Below are 22965 nucleotides of genomic sequence, written 5' to 3'. Positions count from 1 at the left end.
TAGGTTTCAGAGTGTTATCAGAAACAGAAGGCAGCATGAAGATGGGACTGCTTTTGGATGCTTGTTTTCCATGGTTTTTAGGCAAATGCATTATGAGGTAGATTTGGTGCACAGTGTGTGAAGTTGAACATACTCCACCCTGTTGATTATGTGTGTCTGGTTTTCTGACACTAGATGTGTTTGAAGTGAACTTCTTGATGCCAGGAAACTACGGATAATGCTATCTGTTATCTGATGCAAGATATTTTTTAGAAACTCCAGTTCAGGGGACTGGTAGGGATTAATTTCTATTATGTAAGAAGGAGAGAGGGGCTGTACATGTGCACATACATTTTGTTTCCATTTCAGCATGTATTGTTTATATTTGGTCATCTCACTGAAATGAGCCAAGAGTTAATCTAAATAATATTTCAAGTGTTGCTCATATGTGCTTTGGCCACCCAGCTTACGCTGTTCACTAATTACCCAGAGTAAACTAATGAGTGAGTGGTGACCCTGCTTTGGGTTGCAATTGGACTAGATGACCTCCTGGGGTACTTTCCAACCTAGATTATCCTTTTATCTTATGATACTATTAGCCTTTGTTTATACTTTATGTATGTGACCATTTAAACACAGCACCAGGAAATACTTACACAGGAACTGAGCACAATATTAAATTTATGCTGTGTTTGACATTCCTCTTGTGGGTGAAATACAAAGGAATTGGGAATGAAGGGCTAATGTGTAGTCTCAGAAGAATGGGTGATGAAACAAAGGCCACAGTATTTTGGTTAATGAATGATTTTTCCAAATTGCAACTTAAATAAAAGAACAAACAAACAAAACAGCCCTTCCTAAAAGTCGATAAAAGCACAGAAGTAAATTGGTGGTTAGGAGGTTGCTAGTCCTTCATTTTCCTGAGGTGAAATTCGCTTACTCTGTGTCTGATACACCTTCTAAGGAGGAGGCCCAATTCTAGTCTGGCATGGTCAGGTCTGCCAGAAGCAATTCATCCTCTTATTATCATTACTGAAAAGTTTGAATGAAGAATCAGTTTGCACCAAATGCTTATTAGAAAGTCAACCAATTAGTGTGATCAGATGTGTTGATCTATTCTGGTGTTTCATGATCTCTGGGCTTTAAGAATTTAATCAAGCACTTTTTCATTTCCCAATATTCAAATAAATGAAAATGCCCTCTTTGCTGGACTGTGAAAAAAATAGTCATTTACAAAGCTGTTCAGCTGCTGTGTGTAAGGACCTGCAGGGGCAGTTTGGTATCACTCTTTGGTAGCATGTCAAGGTGAAAGACATTGCAGGGCTGAATCTTTGAACTGAAAGCTAATTTACCAGAACTCTTTTTGCAATACTGGCAAACGAGGAAATCAGCAGAGAGTTGTGTAAGGCAAGTATCAGCACGAAGGTGACAAGTTTTTGTGGCTTTATCACTAATGCCACTTACCAGTGGAGTGCCCTGTGACGTACTCTATTTAGGTTCCTTAAGAGTAGAAGAAAAAGATGCGGGAGTTTTCCAAATGGGTGAAACTTTCTATTTCATTCATTCCACTAATTCCTCGCACAAATGTGTCCAACTTAAAAGCATGATAGTTTAATGGCCCTCTTAGCCAAAACACCATGAAAGGTTACTTTCCACCCGTCTTCCACTGCCACAATTCCCCAAAAAGTAAAGAAAAGGCTTGAGCTCCTGCTGTGTTGATCTAGCTGCTGCTCTGGTTGCGTTGAGACACCTTGCACATCATTCCTCATCAGATGCAATGACTTCTTTCTGGCCAGGGTGGAGGAAGTTTGTGCTCGGGGCATCCTGAGTCCTTGCACATGGGAGATGCTGCAGACAGCCCGCCTGCAAATGCTGAATTTCACTTTTCACTTAGAGATATCTGCAGTTCCTGGAGACAGCCCACCACAGCAGAAGATGCACTGTGGTTGTCATGCTGGCAAGCTTGTGGCACAGAATGCCTTGTTCTGCTTCATCGTGAGATGTGATTACATGGTACACTCAACAGAAAGGGGATTAGCGTGGGTAATAAATATCTTGCCCCAGCCTGAAGCTGCATTGTGCTAATCCTGAAAAATTAAGCAATTCACAGTAAATGTCAGTGTCTAAATCACATAGCCTCCTTCAGCTGTCTCTAAGAAATGAGCAATAAATTCCTTCCTGAATGCCAGCCAACACAAAACCCCTCTGCAGATTTCACTCCTCAAGCAGAGCACTGAAGCCAGGGCTAAAGGGGGAAGGGAGTCCTCAGGCTGTGAGTCACATCCCCTTCTGCCCAGTAACAAACTCATTCGTACATCCCCACTGGGGCTTTATTAAGGGATTAAAAAAAGTTCTGCAGCGTAACAGTGCTACCCTTGTGGCCATAATCGTAACGGAGCATGTACTTTTCAGAAAGCGATGCAGCAGCCCTGCTCTCCTATACAAACTGTCATGGAGTTTTTAACCCCTACTAAAAAATAACTGCTTTTTTAGAAGCTGGCCTTTATCTAGGGATATAGCAGTGTTTCTTACTCCTTTAAATTTAATAAAGAATGATGGGTAGCAAACAAACTGTAAGGCTAAGCACTTTCTAGAATACTTCTTTTTATCCTACATAGGTGCGTTTAGTCCTAAATAGGTATAGTTAGGGATTTACATTAGAAGATACTTGAACAAAGATGATTTTGAGTGGTAAGACTGCTCAGTTTACACTACATACAGATATTTTGTTGGCTCCAGGCATTCTCCACAGCTGCTTGTGAGTCTTAGTAGCATTCAGGGTAAATGTTTCACTTTTTTTTTTTTTTGGTGTACAATATTGACACTTGACAATTAGGAAATTTAGGTGACAGTTTTGTAGAAATTGTAAATACGTATTTGCAACAATATATATTTACTTGGGTAAGATCTCAGACCACTTTCCAAGACGCAGCTGTGCTTTTTTGAATGCCTTGGAGCTTACCACGTCTCAAAAATCATTGCGATTCCCTGAAGTTCCTTGTGAATTGTTTTAGTTACTTGGTTTTAAACCCAGTGTGTTAGAACTTGCTGTAAAAGCAAGTAATACAAAACATGTGTTCAACATGTCACTTCTAAATGTCCAAAACCAGTATTTTTAGAAACTGATTTCCTGAAGAGGGAGAAGGTAATCAAATGTTCTTGTCCACATTCAAGTAAGGTGTTTGTTTGACTTGAATGTTGGGCTGGTTTCTTTTCTCTCATTCTTTTTTGAAAAAGTTTTTGTTTACTTCAAGCTGCAGAACTGAACATTTTTTCTTTCTGTTATCCCCTTACCCCCCTTTTTTTAATCCCAGAAGTTTCCGGGCGTTGGACCAAGCCTGAGGTTTCATATAGCCTGCATTGTTCAGAAAGTTGAAATGACTGGAGATTAAATTTAGGTAGTAAAAAAGCTTTGAAGAAGAAGAAATGGGAAGTGGTCAGGTGGGAAGCTAGGGCAGAGTAGAAGCTGGAACAAGCAGTGCAGGAAGGGAACAGTTTGCCCTGTTACCCCATGGGATGTGGCGTTTCCTTTCAGAGCTGCTCTGCCTTTCGTTGCTTGTGGGATTTTCAAAGGACCATTCATAATGGGATATGGCAGATGATGGTGCAGGAACTGATGGAGTAACAAGAAGGGCTTTACTTCTGGAAAAGCCAGAGCTCTGCTTACTATTTTTATTAATGCCTGTGATGGCTTGAGAGGAGGAAACCAACTTCTCTTGTTGGGACGTGTGGATCCTTGAGCTATTGACCTTACAACTCAAGAAGTCCTTCCTTTTTGTGACAGTGGCATACATTGTTTTCCTTAGGCTTCCTTTGCTGGCTACAAATATCCTTTCCATGTGCTTAACAGAAATAAATGTATTACCCTTGTTGTGTGTTGGGCATGCTTTGAATAATTGCTTCCCCTTTTCCAATAAAGCCTGAATATGGAGGCGAGAGGTGTTTTGACCTAGCAGTGATCACAGTATAGTGTGAAGGTGGTTCCTCTGGAGAAAGCTGTGTGGACAGCTTTGCAGCCTACGTCTTGCCAACCTAGTTGTTTTGCCAGCAGTGAAACCCTTGCAGTAAAACAAAATTTTGAGGCTCTTGTGGCTCTTTGTCAGCCAAAATAGCCCTTGTTTGACTAGGGTTTTTTTGAGAAAACATATGTATTTTCAAACTGAATGTCTGTGGTAGAATCTAAAGGACGAGGAAGGGAGGGGCAAGAGAAGTGTGTGCCAGCTCCACCAACCTTCTTACCTGCTTAGTGTTCCTCTTCCCGGTGTGTTTTCTGTTTGTGCCTGCGAGTCACACTGGATGGCAGAGGGCATTTCTCACGCAGGCAGTGACACAGAGGAGAATGATTTTTATGTGTTTGTGGATATCTTGACACATCTGGCAGGGTGTGACTTGCAGAGGATTAGCACCCAGCTCTTTTAGGAAAGCAAAATTTGAGGAAATCTGTCACATACTGGGAAACCCCAAATGATGTTTGTTTTTAAGCCTCCAAATCAACTCACAGGTAGACAATGGTCTGGGTATCTCAACATCAGACTCCAGTTTGCTTCCCCACGAAGTTACTCATTAATTTGTCCTGATTTCTCCATTCTTTACCTTAGTTCACGCTCTCTGGTGGTCGCTCATAGGCAGCAGCCGAGAGGCTCTCTGGGTGCTGCCACCTCCCCTCTGTAGCTGTTGGTATCTCTCTGCATGTTTGCACGCTGCGGTCATGCTGCTGCCTCACCGCCCCCTGAATCATTCTTGTCTAAATTGACTTATATTTAGCACTGTTGTTCTGTTCCCTGAATCCATCCTGTCAGCTGCGTGACAAATTGCCGTTCCCTGAATGCTGTCCAATTTGTAAATACAAATTACCACGACTTACGGACCACGGCAAACGTTTCTGTTTTGAAGCACGCTTGTTGAAATGCCCGACGGACATTTCTGGCGCATACCTGCCCCACAGCCCCGTGGCAGGACAGATGAAAGGTGTGCTGGTGTTTTCTGATCTTTCTAAAACCATTTACAGATTGTTTTATGGAATGATTTATGGGCTGGCTGGCTGAAAACAGGTCCTGAGGGGGTGCTTCTGGTGGCTGGAAGTTTTGACCTCCGATGAGGCTGCAGGTACCGATCCCGTGCAGGCGTGGAGTACCCCAGGAAGTCCCCCCTCGGCCATGTGCAGTGGCTTCCTGTGGAGGGGTTTCCAGCAGCACGGGCACGGCTGTGCTTTGAGAGCCCTTTCAGCAGCAGCTTCAGTAGAGGCGTGAGGATCGAAAGATGCTGGCACCAAATCCTCCTGATAAAAAATTTTAAATACATATTTTTAAAAGAAGCTTTCAGCCTCTTATTTCATGGGGAGGGGCATGCCAGTGTCTGCCTCGTTTTGAAATGTTTTGTCCTTATAAATTAACATGTATTCTAAGGTGACCACAAAACTTAAGGCAAATGTTTCAATTGTTTTTGGGAGAAGTTCTCTCTTTGCAAGGAAAGTGTTTGAATTGTACATGACTCTGGAGGGTGACTTATCCATCACACTGTTCTTTGGCATAGACTATTTACGGAAAATGTATGGGAAGGACTGCTTACGGTGCCTTTGTTTTTAACGTTAGGCTCACCTGTGTAGTTGGAGTGGGTTAAGGAAACTTCAGTTCCCAGAAAAACAAGATCAGCAGCTAACCTGTCCATTGTCTGGACATCAAATCTTTTTATTTATCAAATCTGGATTTTTTAACTAAGCATCAAGGAAGCATCAGGAAATACTTCTGAGATGGAGTAGTAATTTTCTTGCCTGTTGGCTAATCTTTTTTCTTGTCTTCTTTCAGGCTTCCAAGATACCACAGAACTGCTGCCCACTTCTTGTATTTGTGAATCCAAAAAGTGGTGGTCTGAAAGGCCGGGATCTGCTGTACAGTTTTAGAAAGCTGCTAAACCCACATCAGGTCTTTGAACTTACCAATGGTGGCCCACTGCCTGGGTAAGTCATCATATTTTAAAATTTTTTTTATTTATGTTTTTTTGTTATTTTTTTGAAAGGATGGATCGGATTCACTTGTTATGAAGATCAAAATTGCTTCTGTTCTGTGCTTGAAGACCAGAACAGTGGATCACTCCTTCTGACTGGTTCTCCGTGTGAAAACAGATTTAAATTTTGAGGTTCTCTAAAGATAAGAGAATAGAGTAGTTCCTGACGCATATATGCTCACGTCAAGTCTAATAGAGTCCAGTCCTGGGAAAGTCATATGCACTTTACAATAACACGGATTTAATAATTATTAAAAATAAAAAGATTTTATAATTGAATGGGGATGGAAAGAGAAATGTCACATTGCCCGATGAGGGCTAGTTTTTGCTTTTGTTTCCTCTGATGTTTCATGGGAACTAACAGGAAAGTACAATAAAATTTTCTATCTTGACTCTTGAAACTTGGCCACAGTTGCAGAATTAACAGGGCCTGCCTGATCACAGCTGCAGCATTTCTAAATACAAGGAACAGAACATAATGTGCTTGTAGGGAGGCAGGAACCAATTACTTGATTTAATCAACACCACTTTGTTACCAGCTTCATAAAACTGAAAGTGATGGTTGTAGCCTACTCAGAGTAGCCTTATTCCTTCAGCATTGCTTTTAATAAAGAACTGTCATGACAAGCTCTTCAAAACAAAAGCTTTCTTGGGAGAAACACAGCTTATGCAGGAGGCAAGAAAAACAAGCTGCGCAAACTAAGTTTTTTGTCAGAACTGTATAATTCTGTTGCCTTTCTAATGCAGTTCAAACTGCAACTTCAGTAATTTGTTCATTGCTTCTTATGCAACGGGAAATAAAAATTCCTTTGCAGGATATCTCGGTATGTAGGATGAAAAGCCACAAAAGGTAAGAGCGACCAGGAAAATAGTACTATGAGGAAGAAAATGTACTATGAGTCCTATGACTAAGTAAAAAAAAAACACCATTAATTAACATCTCCACTAGGATTTAGAGAGTTATAGATGTTCACATTGAAATTGTGAATAGTTAGATCTCTGTGTCTTTGGTGAAAAAGGAAGAGATTAACAGTTTAACTCTAGCTTTGAAGAATCTTAGAAGAATGTGGTTTTCATTCTTTTTAAACAGCTTTATCTAAAAGTTCGTATTTTTTCTATTCACTTTGTTGAAGTTGATCCTGAAACTGATGGTAACGGTAGTGGGGTGGGAGAAAAGCCAATAATAATGTGTTATCTTAGATAGCATATTAAGAGGCTTTGCTTTTCCTGTACTACATTGTAATATTTCTTTTCCCCTTTGCTTTGTTTCTCAATGGAGGTTTCACACGTTCTCTAAAGTCCCCTCCTTCCGAGTGCTGGTGTGCGGAGGGGATGGCACCGTCGGCTGGGTCCTTGGTGCACTGGAGGAGATTAGGCACAAGCTGGTGTGCTCAGAGCCCTCAGTTGCCATCTTACCTTTAGGAACAGGTGAGAATCACAGCGAGCACTGTTCTTCTGAGGGCAGAAGTCCTCCAGAAGGTTTATCTTTATTTATCCATCTGACAAACAACTCAGTTTTGAAGAGATGCCGTGACTCAGTTCTGGCCAGTGTTAGAGAGCAAATGCAATATCAGCTTTTCAAGGAAATGTCAATCATGCTTTCTGAAGGAAAAATGAGCAGCAGAGGTGTTGGTATGGGTGTGTCTGAGTGGGCAGGAGTTGGAGAAGGCACAATATTCTTCCCCTGACAACCACAGGTGCATCAGCCCTTGCTGTAAACCAGTGAACTCAGCTGCTCCCTGACTTCTCAACTCATAACAGGTTTTTCTATCACTTTTTATGAAAACTTTTCAGATGAGACAGCTTACCTGTATATGGTACTAAGCACACATGCAACCACAACAATGCTTAGATATTTTTTCTGCTTGTTAACTTCTCAGTCAATCTAACTACTTCCATGACTTGTTTGGAGTACCTTGATGCAATTTGATTTGTAGAACAGGGCTGGTGCACTTTTTGACGCTTTTAGCTAACTTATGAAATGCAGTCATATTTTGAGGTTCTTCATTGTTGCCCAGGTAATGACTTAGGAAGGGTCTTGCGCTGGGGAGCTGGGTACAGTGGGGAGGACCCCTACTCGATTTTGGTTTCCGTGGATGAGGCAGACGATGTTCTTATGGATCGCTGGACTATCCTTTTGGATGCAGAAGAGCCAGCTGAAGGCGCGGAGAATGGCATTGCAGAACCTGAGCCTCCAAAGGTGAGCTGAGTACCGTTTGGGTTCGATTCTTAGGAACTCTTGTTCTAGTGAAAATCACAAAAAAGGTAGATATTAAGGCAGTTTAATCTTTTATTGCTCACCTATCTTTGAGCTTGGGCCTTACTGCGCTATTCCTTAGTGAACTCAGCATACATGCTTCGGTTTTGGTAGGACTGGTTGGCTGCAGAATACACTTCGTAGCTGTTCGGCAAAAAGTATCTGATAGAGGATTAATGAAAAGATTCAAGTGACAATGGCATTTGCTTCAGTTGGAAAGAAATTTATTTCTCAAATAAGAAAAGCTTTTTGAAGGAGTGCCAAACACTTTCCAGAACACTAGTGAAACTGGAGCGTTGACCGAAAAACAACCCCCTTGCAAAAAAAGTGTTCTCATCTTCCCTTTAAGAGTTTAAAAAATTACTATGAGTTGCTAGCATATACAGGAAATAAATCCGTCTGTCATCTTACTGCCATTGCGTGTCTGTATATGTGGCATCTGTTTTATTTTGGCATCTGTTTTATTTTTTTGGAGTGAAAGTCCCTGTCTCTTGGTTCGTATTACTTGTTTCTGTTTAGGAAAAGAAAAATGTTAGTTGTAGATGGTGACTTCAGAGCTTTGTGTGAATCCTGATTCTGTTTATCTTCAGACGAAACAAAGAAATTGGACAAGGGGGTCGCAAAAAGAAAGCAGGAAATTGTAATAATGGTAGCAATTGTCTAAGATTTTAGACCAGTCACTGGAAAATCCTAGGCATTATGTGTCAATTGGAGGATTTAATTGCTCACGTTCCAGCTATTTTTCACTTGGTGGAGACAGGGGTTGATTTGCCTTGAGTGCCTAATTTGCTTTTTAAAGGTGAAGGGTGGGATAGTCAAGGACTAGAATAGAAAAGCTATGGAATGAACTGGCATGAAAGGAAGAATTAATTGCAGAAATGGTTGAAATCTGTAGAAACTTGAGACTGGTATATAGGGAGCTATTTAAAATGCAGCTGAGAGGTGAAGTTCTTCACTCATCTGGCTATTTGCCTTGAGTGCCTAATTTGCTTTTTAAAGGTGAAGGGTGGGATAGTCAAGGACTAGAATAGAAAAGCTATGGAATGAACTGGCATGAAAGGAAGAATTAATTGCAGAAATGGTTGAAATCTGTAGAAACTTGAGACTGGTATATAGGGAGCTATTTAAAATGCAGCTGAGAGGTGAAGTTCTTCACTCATCTGGCTTCAGCTTTTTTTAAGAGCGTCTTCCCAAAGATGTCATGATAAATCCATGGCTGATGCCAAAAATAATAGTGGCATTAGTGTTCAGCAACTTGTGTAGTTATTGCATAAAATCACTTTGAGAAGTTGGGTTAGTTTTATTTCTGTATTTGTTTTTATTTCTGCCTTATAATGCTTACTTGCAATTAAGATTAAATTTTGAAGTTTCTGATACTTTGGAAATAATGACCACACATGTCAACAATTGTCCGTACAGCTTTATTTTTAGTGCAGTGTTTCTGGAAAATGTTTTCCAGAATCTGTCAAGATGCAAGTGACATCTGCAAAGCTTACTTTTGTTGAAAAACTTTGGAACCTCTTAATTTATAAATGTAAGGAGGAAATAATACAATTTTTTTTGTCAGATTGTACAGATGAACAATTACTGTGGTCTTGGCATTGACGCAGAGTTGAGCTTGGACTTTCATCATGCTAGAGAAGAAGAACCAGGGAAATTTAATAGCAGGTAATCCTGGGGAAACCAGGGGTGAAGGGCAAACTCTGTGATACTGCTTAACTTCAGACTTACACCATGGCTGATAATCTTGAAATGCTGCAGCTATCCACAAACAATATTGCTTGAGGCAGAGCTGGCACAGGGAGGAATTAAGTTAGCCAGGAACTGGTAGACACAAAATTCGGGGGTGTTGTTTGGTTTTCCCTTTTTGTTTCTCCCTGCCCCTTTACCAAGAGAGAGCACCAAAGCAGTTTTTGGAAGGCCTGTCATTATTATTCAGTATACTTACTTGCCAATAACTGCATGTTGAGTTCAGTGAAATTTTGAGGTAGTGGAAATATCTCTTATTCAAAGACTTTAGCAGGAGGGAGGGCAGTGCTGCTATGTGAGCAATAGACACACTGTTCAGAACTTCTTTGTACCTTTCCCACCCTTGCTTAGTGCTGTGGTAGCACCTGCGAGCTGGTAATAGGGATAAAAAAAGATCTCTGTATCTCAAGTGAGACTGTGTGATTAAAAAGGTGTGGAGAGAGACCTTCTTCCTTTCTAGCATGCAGATAATCAATAATAATGCTTTTTCTTCTTCCCATAATCACTGAAATTGATGAGAAAAAGAAGTCACATTTGTGTAATTAATGAGTAATTCCTTGTAGAAACTCTTTTTGTCGGCTTTCCCCTATATTTGTGAGTAAATGTTCTCTAAATTGTCTCTTAGTTGCCAGAAAGTTACAGCTAGTTATAACTATGCAATATTCAAATCCTAACTATTAAAAATATTCTCTGACCGATTATGAGTATAATGATGTGTAATCCCACCTATCTTGCAGTGTTCTGTCTATCATTACAGGCATTGCTCATGTTTTTTTCTCAAAAATGAAATAATACAGGATATTTTTTGTGGTACATAAGTTACTATTAGGCACCGATTTGCATTTTCAATCCACTGGATTAAAAACATCATAGGTAGTAAAATCGGGCAATACGTTTGCATATAGCAGTGCCTGTTCTGGTGTATAAAACTGTTCTAGATTTACTTGTATAATTAATATAATGTAAGAGTTATGTTCATTCTTCCTTTAAAATATACTACTCTGACTTCACAAAGCTGCAGCACTTTAAAAGATGTGTACTTTTCTTATTGCCACTGTATTTAAGGGTTATACTTCGACTTTTATTGCCCTGTGTGCTTTTTGTCCCTTGAATCTTTGTCTCAGTCAGTTCACAGTGTGCAGCACCTGCAGTGCACTGGGCAATGACGTGGTACCGTTCCTGCAGACCTTTTACATGCATATTTGGACACCATGCAAGCAGCATGCCTTGAAGGGCGTGTGGGAAAGAAAAGACGATTTTTTTTTTTTTTTTTTTTTTTTTTTTTAAATCTGAACGGTTTTATATTTCTGTGATTCAAGATCTGGAAAAGAAACATGAAGTAACGAATCAATACTGAGGTACAGTTTTTCAGGAGACAAACAGCTTGTGCAGGCTGACAGTGCTGACACATAATTATTGCCTTTCACTGCCTGTGACAATGATTGTTAAAACTGCTGGCTTTACCCTTTCCTAGGATATGCAAGTGCACACTCTTGCCAGCAAGATTAGCATTTTTTAAATTATTTTCAATAAATTAACTAAGAAGGGTGGCTACTTAATGCCAGATGCAACAGCTGCTGGCGTGTGAACTGGCTGCTCTTGAGTGCAGAACAGGAAGTTTCAGGCTGTGGCAACAGAAATTGCAGGTAGTCCTTGGAACAAAAATGGGCTTGAGTGCTCTTCTGGATCAAGTCCTTAAGCTGGTAAATGTCCTGAAAGCTGTGTGCTCTCTGGCCTCATGCTGTGGAGTCTCTTTATATGCTCAGGACTCCTTACCTTTGGCTAGCAGCTCACAGTGTAGTGATGACTTCCCTGCAGGGAATTTAGTGCTGAACTTGCATCTCAGGGCAGTAGAAATAGTATATGTTCTGGCAGTGATGGTTTTTACGTTGTTGAGTGCCAAGCTATGTGAGTTTTTTTAAGTGTAAAACTTAAGGATCAGGGCATCTGCCTTCATTCCCCCATTCCCATGGGATCCTGGCGCAGTCTTTAGGGTTGCCTATTACAAAAGAGAACACATCTTGTTTGTGCCACCTAAAATTGGGAGGAGACTGCTGTGGCAGGCAGTCTCCTGGATGTAAGGTTAGGCAGAGAGAATATTCGGCACGATTTAATGCGAATTTAGAATTGTTTTACAAAGATACAGAACTGTTCTGTCTCTTGGTGGGGGGAAAGTTTGAAAGTATTGGTTATTTGATTTTTCAGTTGTGGGTTTTAAAATTCTACAATGGCTACTGTCTAACTCTTTTTTTTCCATCTTGTGTCCTCTATATGTGAACCTGGTAAAGCTCTTTCCCAGTGAATAAGATCACCCTAATAAAAGCACCCAAACGGATGCTAATTATTGGTCAGAGCTCTTAGCTTTTGCAGTGGTGATTTCCCACCCAGTGGTGGGTTTGTTGAATTGCAGGACTAGATAAAAGGCGATCATTTTGTTTTGCTTGATAGCTTTCCGTGCTGTGTGCTGCAGTTCTGAGAGGTTTGCTTCTGAGAGATGTTTATTAGTGCTCCAGGGAAATTGCAGTTGAAGGCCTGGCACACAGATTTCTTATCCATCACCTTTAAAAAAAGAGTTCCCCAAACCTACCCTTCTGGGTGTGCAGCAGTTGGCAGGAGCTCTGAAAAGTCTGGCTTTCGGCATCAGCTCACTTCGTTTCTTCATGACTCTTGAGAACTGGCTTCTTTATTTTGTTTTCATGAAAGCTTGGAAAGCAGTTACTGATGGTCTTGCTTCCTCTGGCCATCAGAGGTGCTTGCTTCTTGGGCAACAACCACAGAGGTGATTAAACTAACAGTGTAAGTTGATGCTATGGTGTCTCCCTGAGTCTATGGAGACTTGTTCATGGGACTTTTTAAGAGTAAAGGGAGTTTTTCAGTTTGCTCTATCAAGGATAAATACAGGATTGCAATATTTAAAAAACACTTGTTTACTTTCATAATCCATGCAACTGGTCCTATATGGGATCACCTTTTAACTTTATCTATTCCGAGATACTCAATTAGCTAAACTGAAGAATCAGTCCAACCTTCTGAATGTCCCTCAGGAAGGGTGTATGTAGCTTTATGGGTGTAGCCAGTGGGGCATCAGGTAGTGTGTGAATGTTGGCTATAATTGTAGTGCATCTTTTGTAGAAAAACAAACCAAAGGGTGATTCCTGAGCTGTGTAGGTCAAATCCCCGAACTCATCTGAGCAGTAGGATGTTAATTCCATATTTGTACTCTAGAGAGCCTTCCAAATAGTTCTGGGATGACATCATGATGCAATGTTGCAGGCAACCTGATGCAAGGACTCACTGGCTCCATGGGGATGGATGAGCTGCATGTAATGCCCTGCCCTCCCCTCTCATCCCCATCAGTGTCATTTACAGCAGTGACTGCAATTGTGGGTCTCACCTGATGCAAACCTTGATTTCCTTCAGCACAAATAAGGTGTTGGAGACTGCTCCAAGGACAACTTCCTCCTTCCTGCCTTGCTAATTAAATGTGGTGAAACTACTGTCTGCAAAATATATCTAACCAAGGGTTTGCTTTAGGAGATGCTTATTCTTTCTACCCAAGTGGGCAAGCTAGTACGCTATTGGCTACTGCTAGCAGTAGACTGACAACTTCCACTGTCACTTTCTCCCCAGACTATGTCCCACATGTAGATGTGCAAAGAAGGGTGGTGATTCTCTCTAGCGGTTGATGTGCAAAGATCACCCTTCCAAGCTTGGCTGGCCGTTTTAATCATAAAATCTTTCAGTCACCTTCAAAACCATTGGGTAGGAGTTGGCGTAGTAACATTAGAGAAATCAGTTTGTTCATTCTTGTTTGGTCTCAATGTCCTAATAAGATACATAACTGGAATGGAATATGTATGCAAGAATGGAGTGATAGGATTTAACCTCTGACAGATTTACCCTTTGTTGTGTGTCATGGGGTGCTGTATCCAATGTCTCTGGATCCTGTGGACCTCAGTGGTCCGTAAGTGTTTCTTAGAGTCATGTAATTCAGGACTGTGTCTGCAGTTATGGCACTGTGTCGTATTCTTTCAGTTTCTGTAGGCTTCCTTCTTCATGCAACAAAAATTAATATTTTGGAGGGACATTTACAGTATTGTGTTTCTTACCGATATTCCGTTATTTTTCAATTGTATCCAAATTAGACAAAATCTGTCTTAGCATAGACGCATCTTACTGTCTTGTCTGGAGTGGAAGCATATGTTAAGCATATGTTAAATGGTGTTACATCAGCTACCTTTAATTCGGTGCTGTTATAAACTGTTAGCATGTAGGACTAATCATTCCAGTGTAATAATTTAAAAGAACTGAACAGTCTCTGTCTGAAGAATTGACTATAACCCACATGCTAAATTGGCTGTTTTCCCCACTTGAATGTCTACAGCATTTAGACATAATGCTAGAGAGATTTTGCAGAGTTGGATTCCAATGACACCCCTGTGCTAGTAGGGTCAAACAATGGAAGTTTATGCTTTTTATTTTAAGGTTGCCCTGAAAGCCATGTATCCAAAGATTTCCATTATAGAAGAAAATACTGTGTGTGTTTAACTAACATTTGTTTATGTTATTCTTAAAATATTTTGACATTTCTAGGGATGCCATAGAATCTTCCTCATCTTTTTTTACTCTAAAATTAGAGATGTTAGAGCTCTGTCACAGGTTAACATTACTAAACGTGTTTTAAGTTTCTACAGCTGAGTATATTTCAGATGAATTAGTGACACATAAAGCAAAGACTCGCAAAGGTTTTTGTGCCTTAATTATTCTAGTATTGCATGAGAAAACATTTTTAAATGTTTCATGGAGACCTCTGTTAATGTACAATTTCCCAGCCTAGAAGTTTACATTTCAAACAAGCATTGCATTCAGACAATGCTTTAAGGAGGGATGATTTTTCTGTAATAAAATTTCAGATCTCCACATGCCTCAACAGCACAAATCATCCTGTAAGTAAAAGGTGTATAAAGTAGCAGTTTGTGGCTTATGCTTTGTTTCTGCAGTAAAGCTAGAAGAATTTGGAGAGAGTTTTAATTGAAAAACTCTTTAATTACCTGCTAGAGGACAATACTGGTGTACGTACGAGCAAGAGTGCTATGCTGGGCCTTACCTTTTAGTTACAGGATGCTTGTCTGCTCCTAGGTTTCACAACAAAGGAGTTTACGTGAAAGTTGGGCTGCAGAAGATAAGTCATACCAGAAATCTTCACAAAGACATAAAGCTTCAAGTGGACCAGCACGAGGTGGAGTTACCAAGTATAGAAGGACTCATTTTTATTAATATACCCAGGTAAAAAGCAGAGGAAGGATCCTGTGTGGATGCATGTCTGGCTGTATGTGTGGAAGTGCTGCTTGGTATTTGAGCATCAAATGTCAAATTGTTAGATAAAATGTTAAATGGTCTGTATTAGTAGATGGTTGTTACTGCATATTTTTGATTATTGCCTGACTCGCTGGCTTTGCAACTGTGCCTAGGAGCTAGCTCTTAATACCATTTTGACATGATTTTTCTGATCCTTTGAAACTCAATATCTCACTCCACATGAAGGTGGTACTATCTTGTTCTCCCAGTGCAAGCCCCTGTACATTTGCTATTTCTTCTGTGTCCTAACAGTAATTTGGAATGATTTCCTCACCAAAGATCTTCAGACTTCTTTTGGAGCAGTTTTCTAGTAAACCATGACTTTTTAGGCATAGTTGTAGGCCTGTGGCTTCTGTCCACTACCATTTTCCCCCTCCCCCAAACTGTTTGAACAGTCCACCGGATTTCACCATGACTTGTAGAAGGATCAAAGATGATCAACTTGCACACACTTTATGGCATGCTAGAGACCAGGTTCCTAAGCAGTTCCTGCAGTGAAGGCCAGTAAGGATTCAACTGTCAAAACATTGTCCAGGTCCTGCAGCCAGCTGGTCAGTATATGTGGAGTTGGTGATGCCACCTGGGTAGCTGTGGAAAACCCACAGTTCAGGTGCCTTTCACGGGGTTGTGGGGGCTGCCCTGACACCTGCAGGGAGCTAAAGTTACTGCCGTGGAAGAAAGGAAGGCAAATCTGCAGGAAATCTGGCTTCCTTAGATGTGCTGTTGGTAGAGGCAGGTTTTTTGTTTGCACAAAACCAGCAGGTAATTAGTGCTGCCATACTATTTTTTTTCAAGTACACTCTTATCTCAAACTACCTGTATCTCTTTCCATTTTAGTCTGAAAATGTTTCAACTTTTTATTCAAATATATATATTTACATGTACACACACATATGTGCACATGCACATACACACAAGTATATGTTGCACATGAGAACAGTGGAGAAGAAAAGATCACGATTAGTACTGGGCAGTCAATGCACTGAAACAGTAAGCGAGTAATTTGAGTAAGGAGGGTCAATACTGCACAAAAAGCAACATGGTATTAAATTGTCAGAAGCATTTCAGAGGATTGAAGTGCAGGAATACCTGCTTAACTACAAGTGAGTTTGGCCAGCTACAAGAATAAAAACTTGATACTTGTTTTAGCTTTAGTTTCTCTTCAGTAGCTTGCATGAATATTGTCAAGACCAGTAAGATCTATGTTAAGTTCTTAAGTCTTGGAAGTTAAGGGTTAGTGTAGCTGTAACCTGTATTTCCCAGCAAACTAAAACTCTTTGGAGTTACTTTCTTCTTACCTAGTTTTTTTCTTTCACATGGAAACTACTTATTTCACTACTTCTTTCACTCTTGAAAGATCTGGTCAGGAGTCTTCCAAATTTTAGGAAAGCACTTCCTGCTTTTACAGTGCAAGAAAGCTGTGTTGTCTTCTCCAGCTGGTGGGGAGCAGGGTGTCTAGCTTTTGAAGTCTGGCAAACCAGCTGCTTCAGCAGGGTATCGGGCAGGGTGCTCTGTGGCAGACAGCAGGTCCACAGGCGGTCACTGCAGTGTGCTCTTTACACAGCTGGGGGTCCGGAGCCGATCTCTGGGGGTCTGAGAGTGATAACCGCTTTGAGAAACCACGCATCGATGATGGCCTGCTGGAAGTTGTTGGTGTGACTGGTGTTGTTCACATGGTAAGTTGGCATCCCAGTAAGAACAGAGGAAACATGTTTTCTCAGACTGGTTTATTTTTGTAACAAATAGTCCATTGCAAGTGCGTAGTCCTAGAAAGTATGCATCTATGTAAAGGTTATTATTCAGGTACTTGTCATGCAGAAATGGTTATAGACCATAAACAGAATTCATGGGCAGCGTCGGCTGTCTGTCAACAAAGCTTTTGGATGTCAGGAGCTTAGCTGCAGCTGGTATGCCTGTTCATGGACTGCAGTGCCCTCTCATTGCCTGTTTATTGGCCTGCCTTGAAGATCCATATTTAGGTGCCTGACTACGATAGATGGAACGGAAACTGAAGAAACCTGGGGTTGGATAAAAAGAAGTAATAGGAGTGTGTTAAAAGTGCATGGGGAAATGCTTCATGACTTAAGTGTGCTTTGAAACAAGCCAGATACATAATGTATATATATATGAAAGGCAAATATATATATGTATGTGTTACGGCATGCATTAGCTTTCTCGTAACAGGTATCGTGGTGTCAAAACCAGTTCATGGGACGAAAACAAGATTTTATTTTACTATTACAAAAACACCCACTCTTCACTTAGTGTATTTGCGAAAAATCTTGTCATACCGCATCACAATCAGGGCAGAGATTCCTTCTAGACAGGTGGCTTTATAATTATCTGCCACAGGCTTTCCAACACCTGTCTCTGAGAATCTGATGCTAGCTGCTCTTGATCCGAATGCTATGTGAAGCAGATAGTGTGCCAGTTTCTCAAAGAATATTATGGCCCAATTTGTGCAACTTTAATTCTTCCATGTATTACATATTTTTATGATGGCCTGCTATTAGCAACACAGTCCTGTGGGATGGAGGGTTATTTCTGTCTTTTCTTCATATTTCTTTTACTATCTTAAGAAATCTGCTGCTGAAAAAGTGTATGTGATCAGGTAACTAGAGACAACTAATCCATGCAACCACCAAAAATGGAAAGGTGTGTGCTTAAAATTGTTTGTGCAGCTCGATCTGTGGTGTTGGCCAACTTCACCATTTTGTAATTTAGATCTTTTAAGGAAGACAAATATAAAACATTCCATTAGAAGAAGTGGTTTGGTAGAGATCCTTAAAATTTTTGTGAAGTTAGAAGCAACAAGGAGTGTACCCATTGCTTTGAAATATAAATGTTAACAAACCCCTGCTCTGGTTTTGTGATCTTCTGTTAAGGTTTTTAGCCCTATGTTTGATGTGTGTACACATTCCCCAAGAGAATGTGTAGCAGCGAAGTTCACTTTGCTTCATTTTTTACAGTTAACACTCAGCCGTTAGTTGTAGTTGAGTGTATATATATATATGTATATGGAGTTGAGTTTGGCAAAACTTTCTCTCCCTGTTTGATAAAGTGCTTTTAGACTTTGAGTTTCACATGTGCCGAAGTCTGTGTGTATAGTTAGGTGTTTTTAAAATGTGTTTACTGTGTTATGGAAGGGGGGAAGTAAAAGCAAACAAGACCTTTGTGAGTATATGCTCCTTGGCCAACCTGAATGTACAAATGACTTCACTGTGTAAGTTATTTTGCCTCCTGCAGCCTGCAGGCCTGAGTTCTTCTTCATGCACTAACTTAAATAATTAATGCTGCGTCAGTAAAGGCATCCTATGCAGATTTTACCTAAGCAGTTCTTTTACTTGAAACTTACAATGTCAGAATAAAATTCCATCCACCCAGTTTAAGTAGTATTTGTGTTTCTTGTTTATTGTGATATCCTGACTTTTACTTCCTAACAGGGTCAAGTCCAAGGTGGTTTTCGATCAGGAATCCGCATAGCCCAAGGCTCATATTTTCGTGTAACACTCCTAAAGCCAATTCCAGTTCAAGTTGATGGAGAGCCCTGGATTCAGGCCCCTGGCCAGATTATTATTTCTGCTGCAGGACCAAAGGTACTGGCTGTAGCTTTGTCTTAGCAAGTTGACTTTGTTTCTCCAGTGGATATTACTGTATTTTCTTGCTTGTCAGTTGTGTTCTGATGCTTAACTTCAAAGGCACTAGTTGGCATGGAGTGGTAACTGTTGGATAAATACACAGCAGTTTCCACAGGGGATGGTTTGAGGGCCCTCTCCACTGGCTCAGGTGAGGCTTGTGTTTAAAAAAATAGTCTCTGAGCTTCAGCCTAGTGACTTAAATTTTTCCCGTCTTGAGATCTCCAGGCAGTGTTGCTTGCCCTGAAGCAGATCAGAGTTGTGAGGGCCATGGTAGTATTGCAGTGTGTGAGGTAGGAAGCAGTCTGCTGACAGCGCTGGAGAAGGGAAGGTCTGTCAGAGAACAGCAAAGGAGAAAACTGAATAATGGAGGAGGAGGGTCTGAGAAAAACAGACTTTGGAGTAATCAGTGTATATCTTTCCTTGATATCTCAATGTATATGTAGAAGGAAAAGAATATCAGCTACCTAAAGATTTAACTTCTCTATTGACACTGAAATTGTGAAATAAACATTTTGCTGTAGTTGACTCTGGTGCATACCAGTCTACACATTTGCCTGCTACCTTAAGGATGCCTTTTTAACTCACAGAAATTTGTTGCTACAGGCAATCTCAGAGAATATGTAGCCCTACCGGGAGGGCTGCCAGAACAATGGCCCTTGCAGAGGAAAAATGGGTGAAAAAGAGGGTCATACCTCAAATGTTTTGGAATATGTTAAACTTTGTTCTTTTCCTGAGAGAGAAGGGGGAAAAGAGAAAGAGAGAGAGAACAAACCTAACTTGTCCTTCCAGTGAGAAATATTTCTAACTTTCTTTCAGGTTAGTGACTAATAGTGTTTGTATCTGTATATATGTGTATGTATATGTGTGTACATGAATATATATGCACACACATACATATCCTTATACATCTATATACATATACGCACATGTGTATATATGTAAATTTATGTAAAAAAAGCAATTAACCCTGTAGGCTATAAGGATAGGTGCTTCAGATATTTGTTTATTTAAATGCTTTTCTGCTGCATTTTATTTGTTTATTAGTTAGTTGCCTTAGATCTGCTTATAGGTGACTACAGATATTTTAATACTCACTCACTTTCTTTTGAAACTTTCCATTTTAGGTCCGTATGTTGAAAAAATCCAAGCAGAAACAGAAGAAAACTGGAAGCCTGAGAGAGATGAGAGTGGATAGCATGTCAGTCTCTGAAGGAGGACGCTAAGTGGAGACCTCTGCTCGCAAGTGATGCAGCACACCTACTGTACATACCAAGATAGTTCAGAAAAACTGAGTGCAGACAACTAGTGAAGAGGGTTGCTTATGAGCGTGCCTTTCATTACATTTTGATAGTACTGGGTTCTACTTTGTCTTTCAAAGATAGTGCCTCATTGTTACAAATAACTATTATGTACTGCTTCTCTCGTCTGAAATGTTTACTTTGGGTTGCTTTTCCATAAGCCATTTCCCAGTTTTTCATGTATATAGAAACTGAGGCCAAACAGAGATTCCAAGATGCTGAGATCTCTGCAGCTACCTTCACAAAGACTCTTCCTCTCCTCCCAGCTTTTTCTTAAAGAAAATCATTCTATAGATAAATTTTGGTGCATTGTTCCATAGATGAAAATGTATTCCTTTAAATTAATGTTCACAGTAGCCTTCCAACCAAAAAAAGGCAAAGACATGAGCTGCTGAGAACTCCTTGGATCAGTCCAAATAGCACAGCTGAAACAGTACTACCATAAAGAGAAAAATACAAAACACAGGAGAGATGATTTCTATAAAAGGAGCTTTGTGCACTGGGAAAAGAGAAAGTACTAGAACAGTTGAGTCAAAATATTTCAGAGAGTTTACTTCAACAGTATTTGGACAGTATGAATGAAGGGGAAACAGCTTGTAGAGCAGGTTTTCAGCTGCAGCTTAGCTTCTCCTATATTATTCAGCCAAAGCCTGTTTTAAAAGGCATTTGAATTTCAGCAGCTACCACTCTAACGTAAAAAAGGAACAAGAATACCCGAGGCAGTATTACATTATACTGATTTTTTTCTATCATTGGAACCATTATCTTTGACACCAGACTTCTCTTCTTGTCTTTACTTGTACTGTTTCATTTTCATTAATCTGTCACAGTTGGACTATTATTTAACAGCAAGCTCAAAGACTAAAAGAATCATGACCAATTAGGGTAAAAGGAGTACCATTTAGTCTTCACTTAAGTAAATTAGCACAGTCACATGTTAGAGCTGAACTGAAGTACAGCATAGCTTCGCTGAGGAGCCTGTAGTGTGCATATGACATGCTGTAGGCTTCAAATAACTGGGAATGCGATAGCCGCCATGAAAACTCACTTACCTGGTCAGCCTTCTCAAGTCCTTGGTGGGTGTAGTTATCAGGTGTGGGCCCAGGGACACTGGCTGTCTTTTCTCACTTGGATGAGTGTGTGCTCTTCAGAGGCTGTTCCTCTGTCAGCTCCTGTGAGACCGAGATCACCTCTCTGTGCTTACCCATCTGCTGAAGATGCGGGGATCCAGTACTGCTTTAACAGCTTCCTGCTAGAGACTGGCACTGGAGCAGACGTTCTGGTCCTGTCATACACTACATACATCTGCTGTCCATGGCTGTAATCGTGTTGGTCTTCACTCACATCTTGGCTGGTCTCATCTCACTGTGGTTCTCCAGTGACTCAACCTTTCACTTCAGGTCAACATCACACACAAGGTGCCCTCTGAGCCAGCTGTGGTGCAGGGGGCCTGCATGGTTTTGCGACTTATATGCATCTGCTGCCTGGAGCTGCTTTAGCCATGTTGGCCAGAGCCCACCTAGCTAGCCAGTGGGCTTACTTGTCTCGTGTTGCACAGCAATGACTAATTCAGCTATGGATGGCATGAATTCATCACTCAAGTGGCAGCTTTGGGAGCGTTCCTCTTGCCAGTGTGTCTAGAACATCTCCAGCTGCTTCAGGGGACTTCAGTGTAACTTTGAAATAAGCAAAAGCTGTTTTGTGTTGGAGCCAGTTATGTGCTGAGGCAGTTCTTGCTGGGTCTTGTTGATCAGTCTGTACTTTAAGCACTGTGCCAGCTTCAGCAACATCTGATCATTACTTGTCCTTACTACTTCCCAGTCATGGTGCAGATGGGGGTGTGAATGTGGGTGCTGCAAGACAGTCATCTATAGCAACAGAGTGATAAAGCTATAAACAGAGACAAAACAGCAGTTATGTGCTGAGGCAGTTCTTGCTGGGTCTTGTTGATCAGTCTGTACTTTAAGCACTGTGCCAGCTTCAGCAACATCTGATCATTACTTGTCCTTACTACTTCCCAGTCATGGTGCAGATGGGGGTGTGAATGTGGGTGCTGCAAGACAGTCATCTATAGCAACAGAGTGATAAAGCTATAAACAGAGACAAAACAGCCATGCAAAAATGGCAGCCGCCTGCAGCGTCCCCTTCCTGTCCAGTGATTCCTTCTGTTTGTAGTGTTCTGGTAGAGGTGCATTTGGAGGACTGACTCCTGTTTTCAGTGAAGCCTGTTATTAATTGTTTAAATTGTTAATTTAATTTTAGGGATATTCTTCGGGTACCACCATGTGGACTACAACTTATCTTTTTATTCAACATGCAAACTGGACTTATGCTATGAAGGAGATAGTGTGGGTGGTACAGAGCTAAAATCCTCATCTCCTGATCATTAAACACAGGGTTGTCTCTGCTTAAAAACCTGGGCATGAAGGATCAGCTGGAGCTCTTCTGGCATCCTGGTACCAGCATTACAAGTAGGAAGGGTAAAGTGTTGTATTTCACGGTATGCCCTTTCAGGATGAAGCTCACAAATTAGAGAGGAAATCTGAAATAGACTGCTGCTTATAATAGTCCAGAAAGCCAGAGAAACTGCTTTGAGTCTTCAGGGCAGCAGAAAGAATGCATGGTCTTCTTTCCAACTGCTGACTCAGTAATGGAGAGGAAAATTTGCCTTTTTGTTACAGAA

At 40.7% G+C, this 22965-nt stretch overlaps 1 protein-coding gene across 1 annotated transcript in view; it reads left to right on the top strand.

The window, feature by feature from the left end:
• Window positions 1–20598, top strand: part of DGKQ (diacylglycerol kinase, theta 110kDa) — a gene marked incomplete at its 5' end in the record, with an annotated part of 32761 nt that extends 12163 nt beyond the window's left edge. Inside the window, 8 exons of the mRNA XM_009579244.1 lie at window positions 5784–5935; window positions 7262–7410; window positions 8001–8182; window positions 9807–9907; window positions 15128–15274; window positions 16911–17022; window positions 18790–18942; window positions 20109–20598. Coding sequence (XP_009577539.1) covers window positions 5784–5935; window positions 7262–7410; window positions 8001–8182; window positions 9807–9907; window positions 15128–15274; window positions 16911–17022; window positions 18790–18942; window positions 20109–20207 — 1095 coding nt within the window. The remainder of the gene's footprint in view (window positions 1–5783; window positions 5936–7261; window positions 7411–8000; window positions 8183–9806; window positions 9908–15127; window positions 15275–16910; window positions 17023–18789; window positions 18943–20108) is intronic.
• Window positions 20599–22965: the final 2367 nt, after the last annotated feature.

The sequence above is a fragment of the Fulmarus glacialis genome, unplaced genomic scaffold (genome assembly GCF_000690835.1).
Source record: "Fulmarus glacialis isolate BGI_N327 unplaced genomic scaffold, ASM69083v1 scaffold12256, whole genome shotgun sequence".
Taxonomy (NCBI): domain Eukaryota; kingdom Metazoa; phylum Chordata; class Aves; order Procellariiformes; family Procellariidae; genus Fulmarus; species Fulmarus glacialis.
This window is presented reverse-complemented; position numbering and strand designations above follow the sequence as displayed.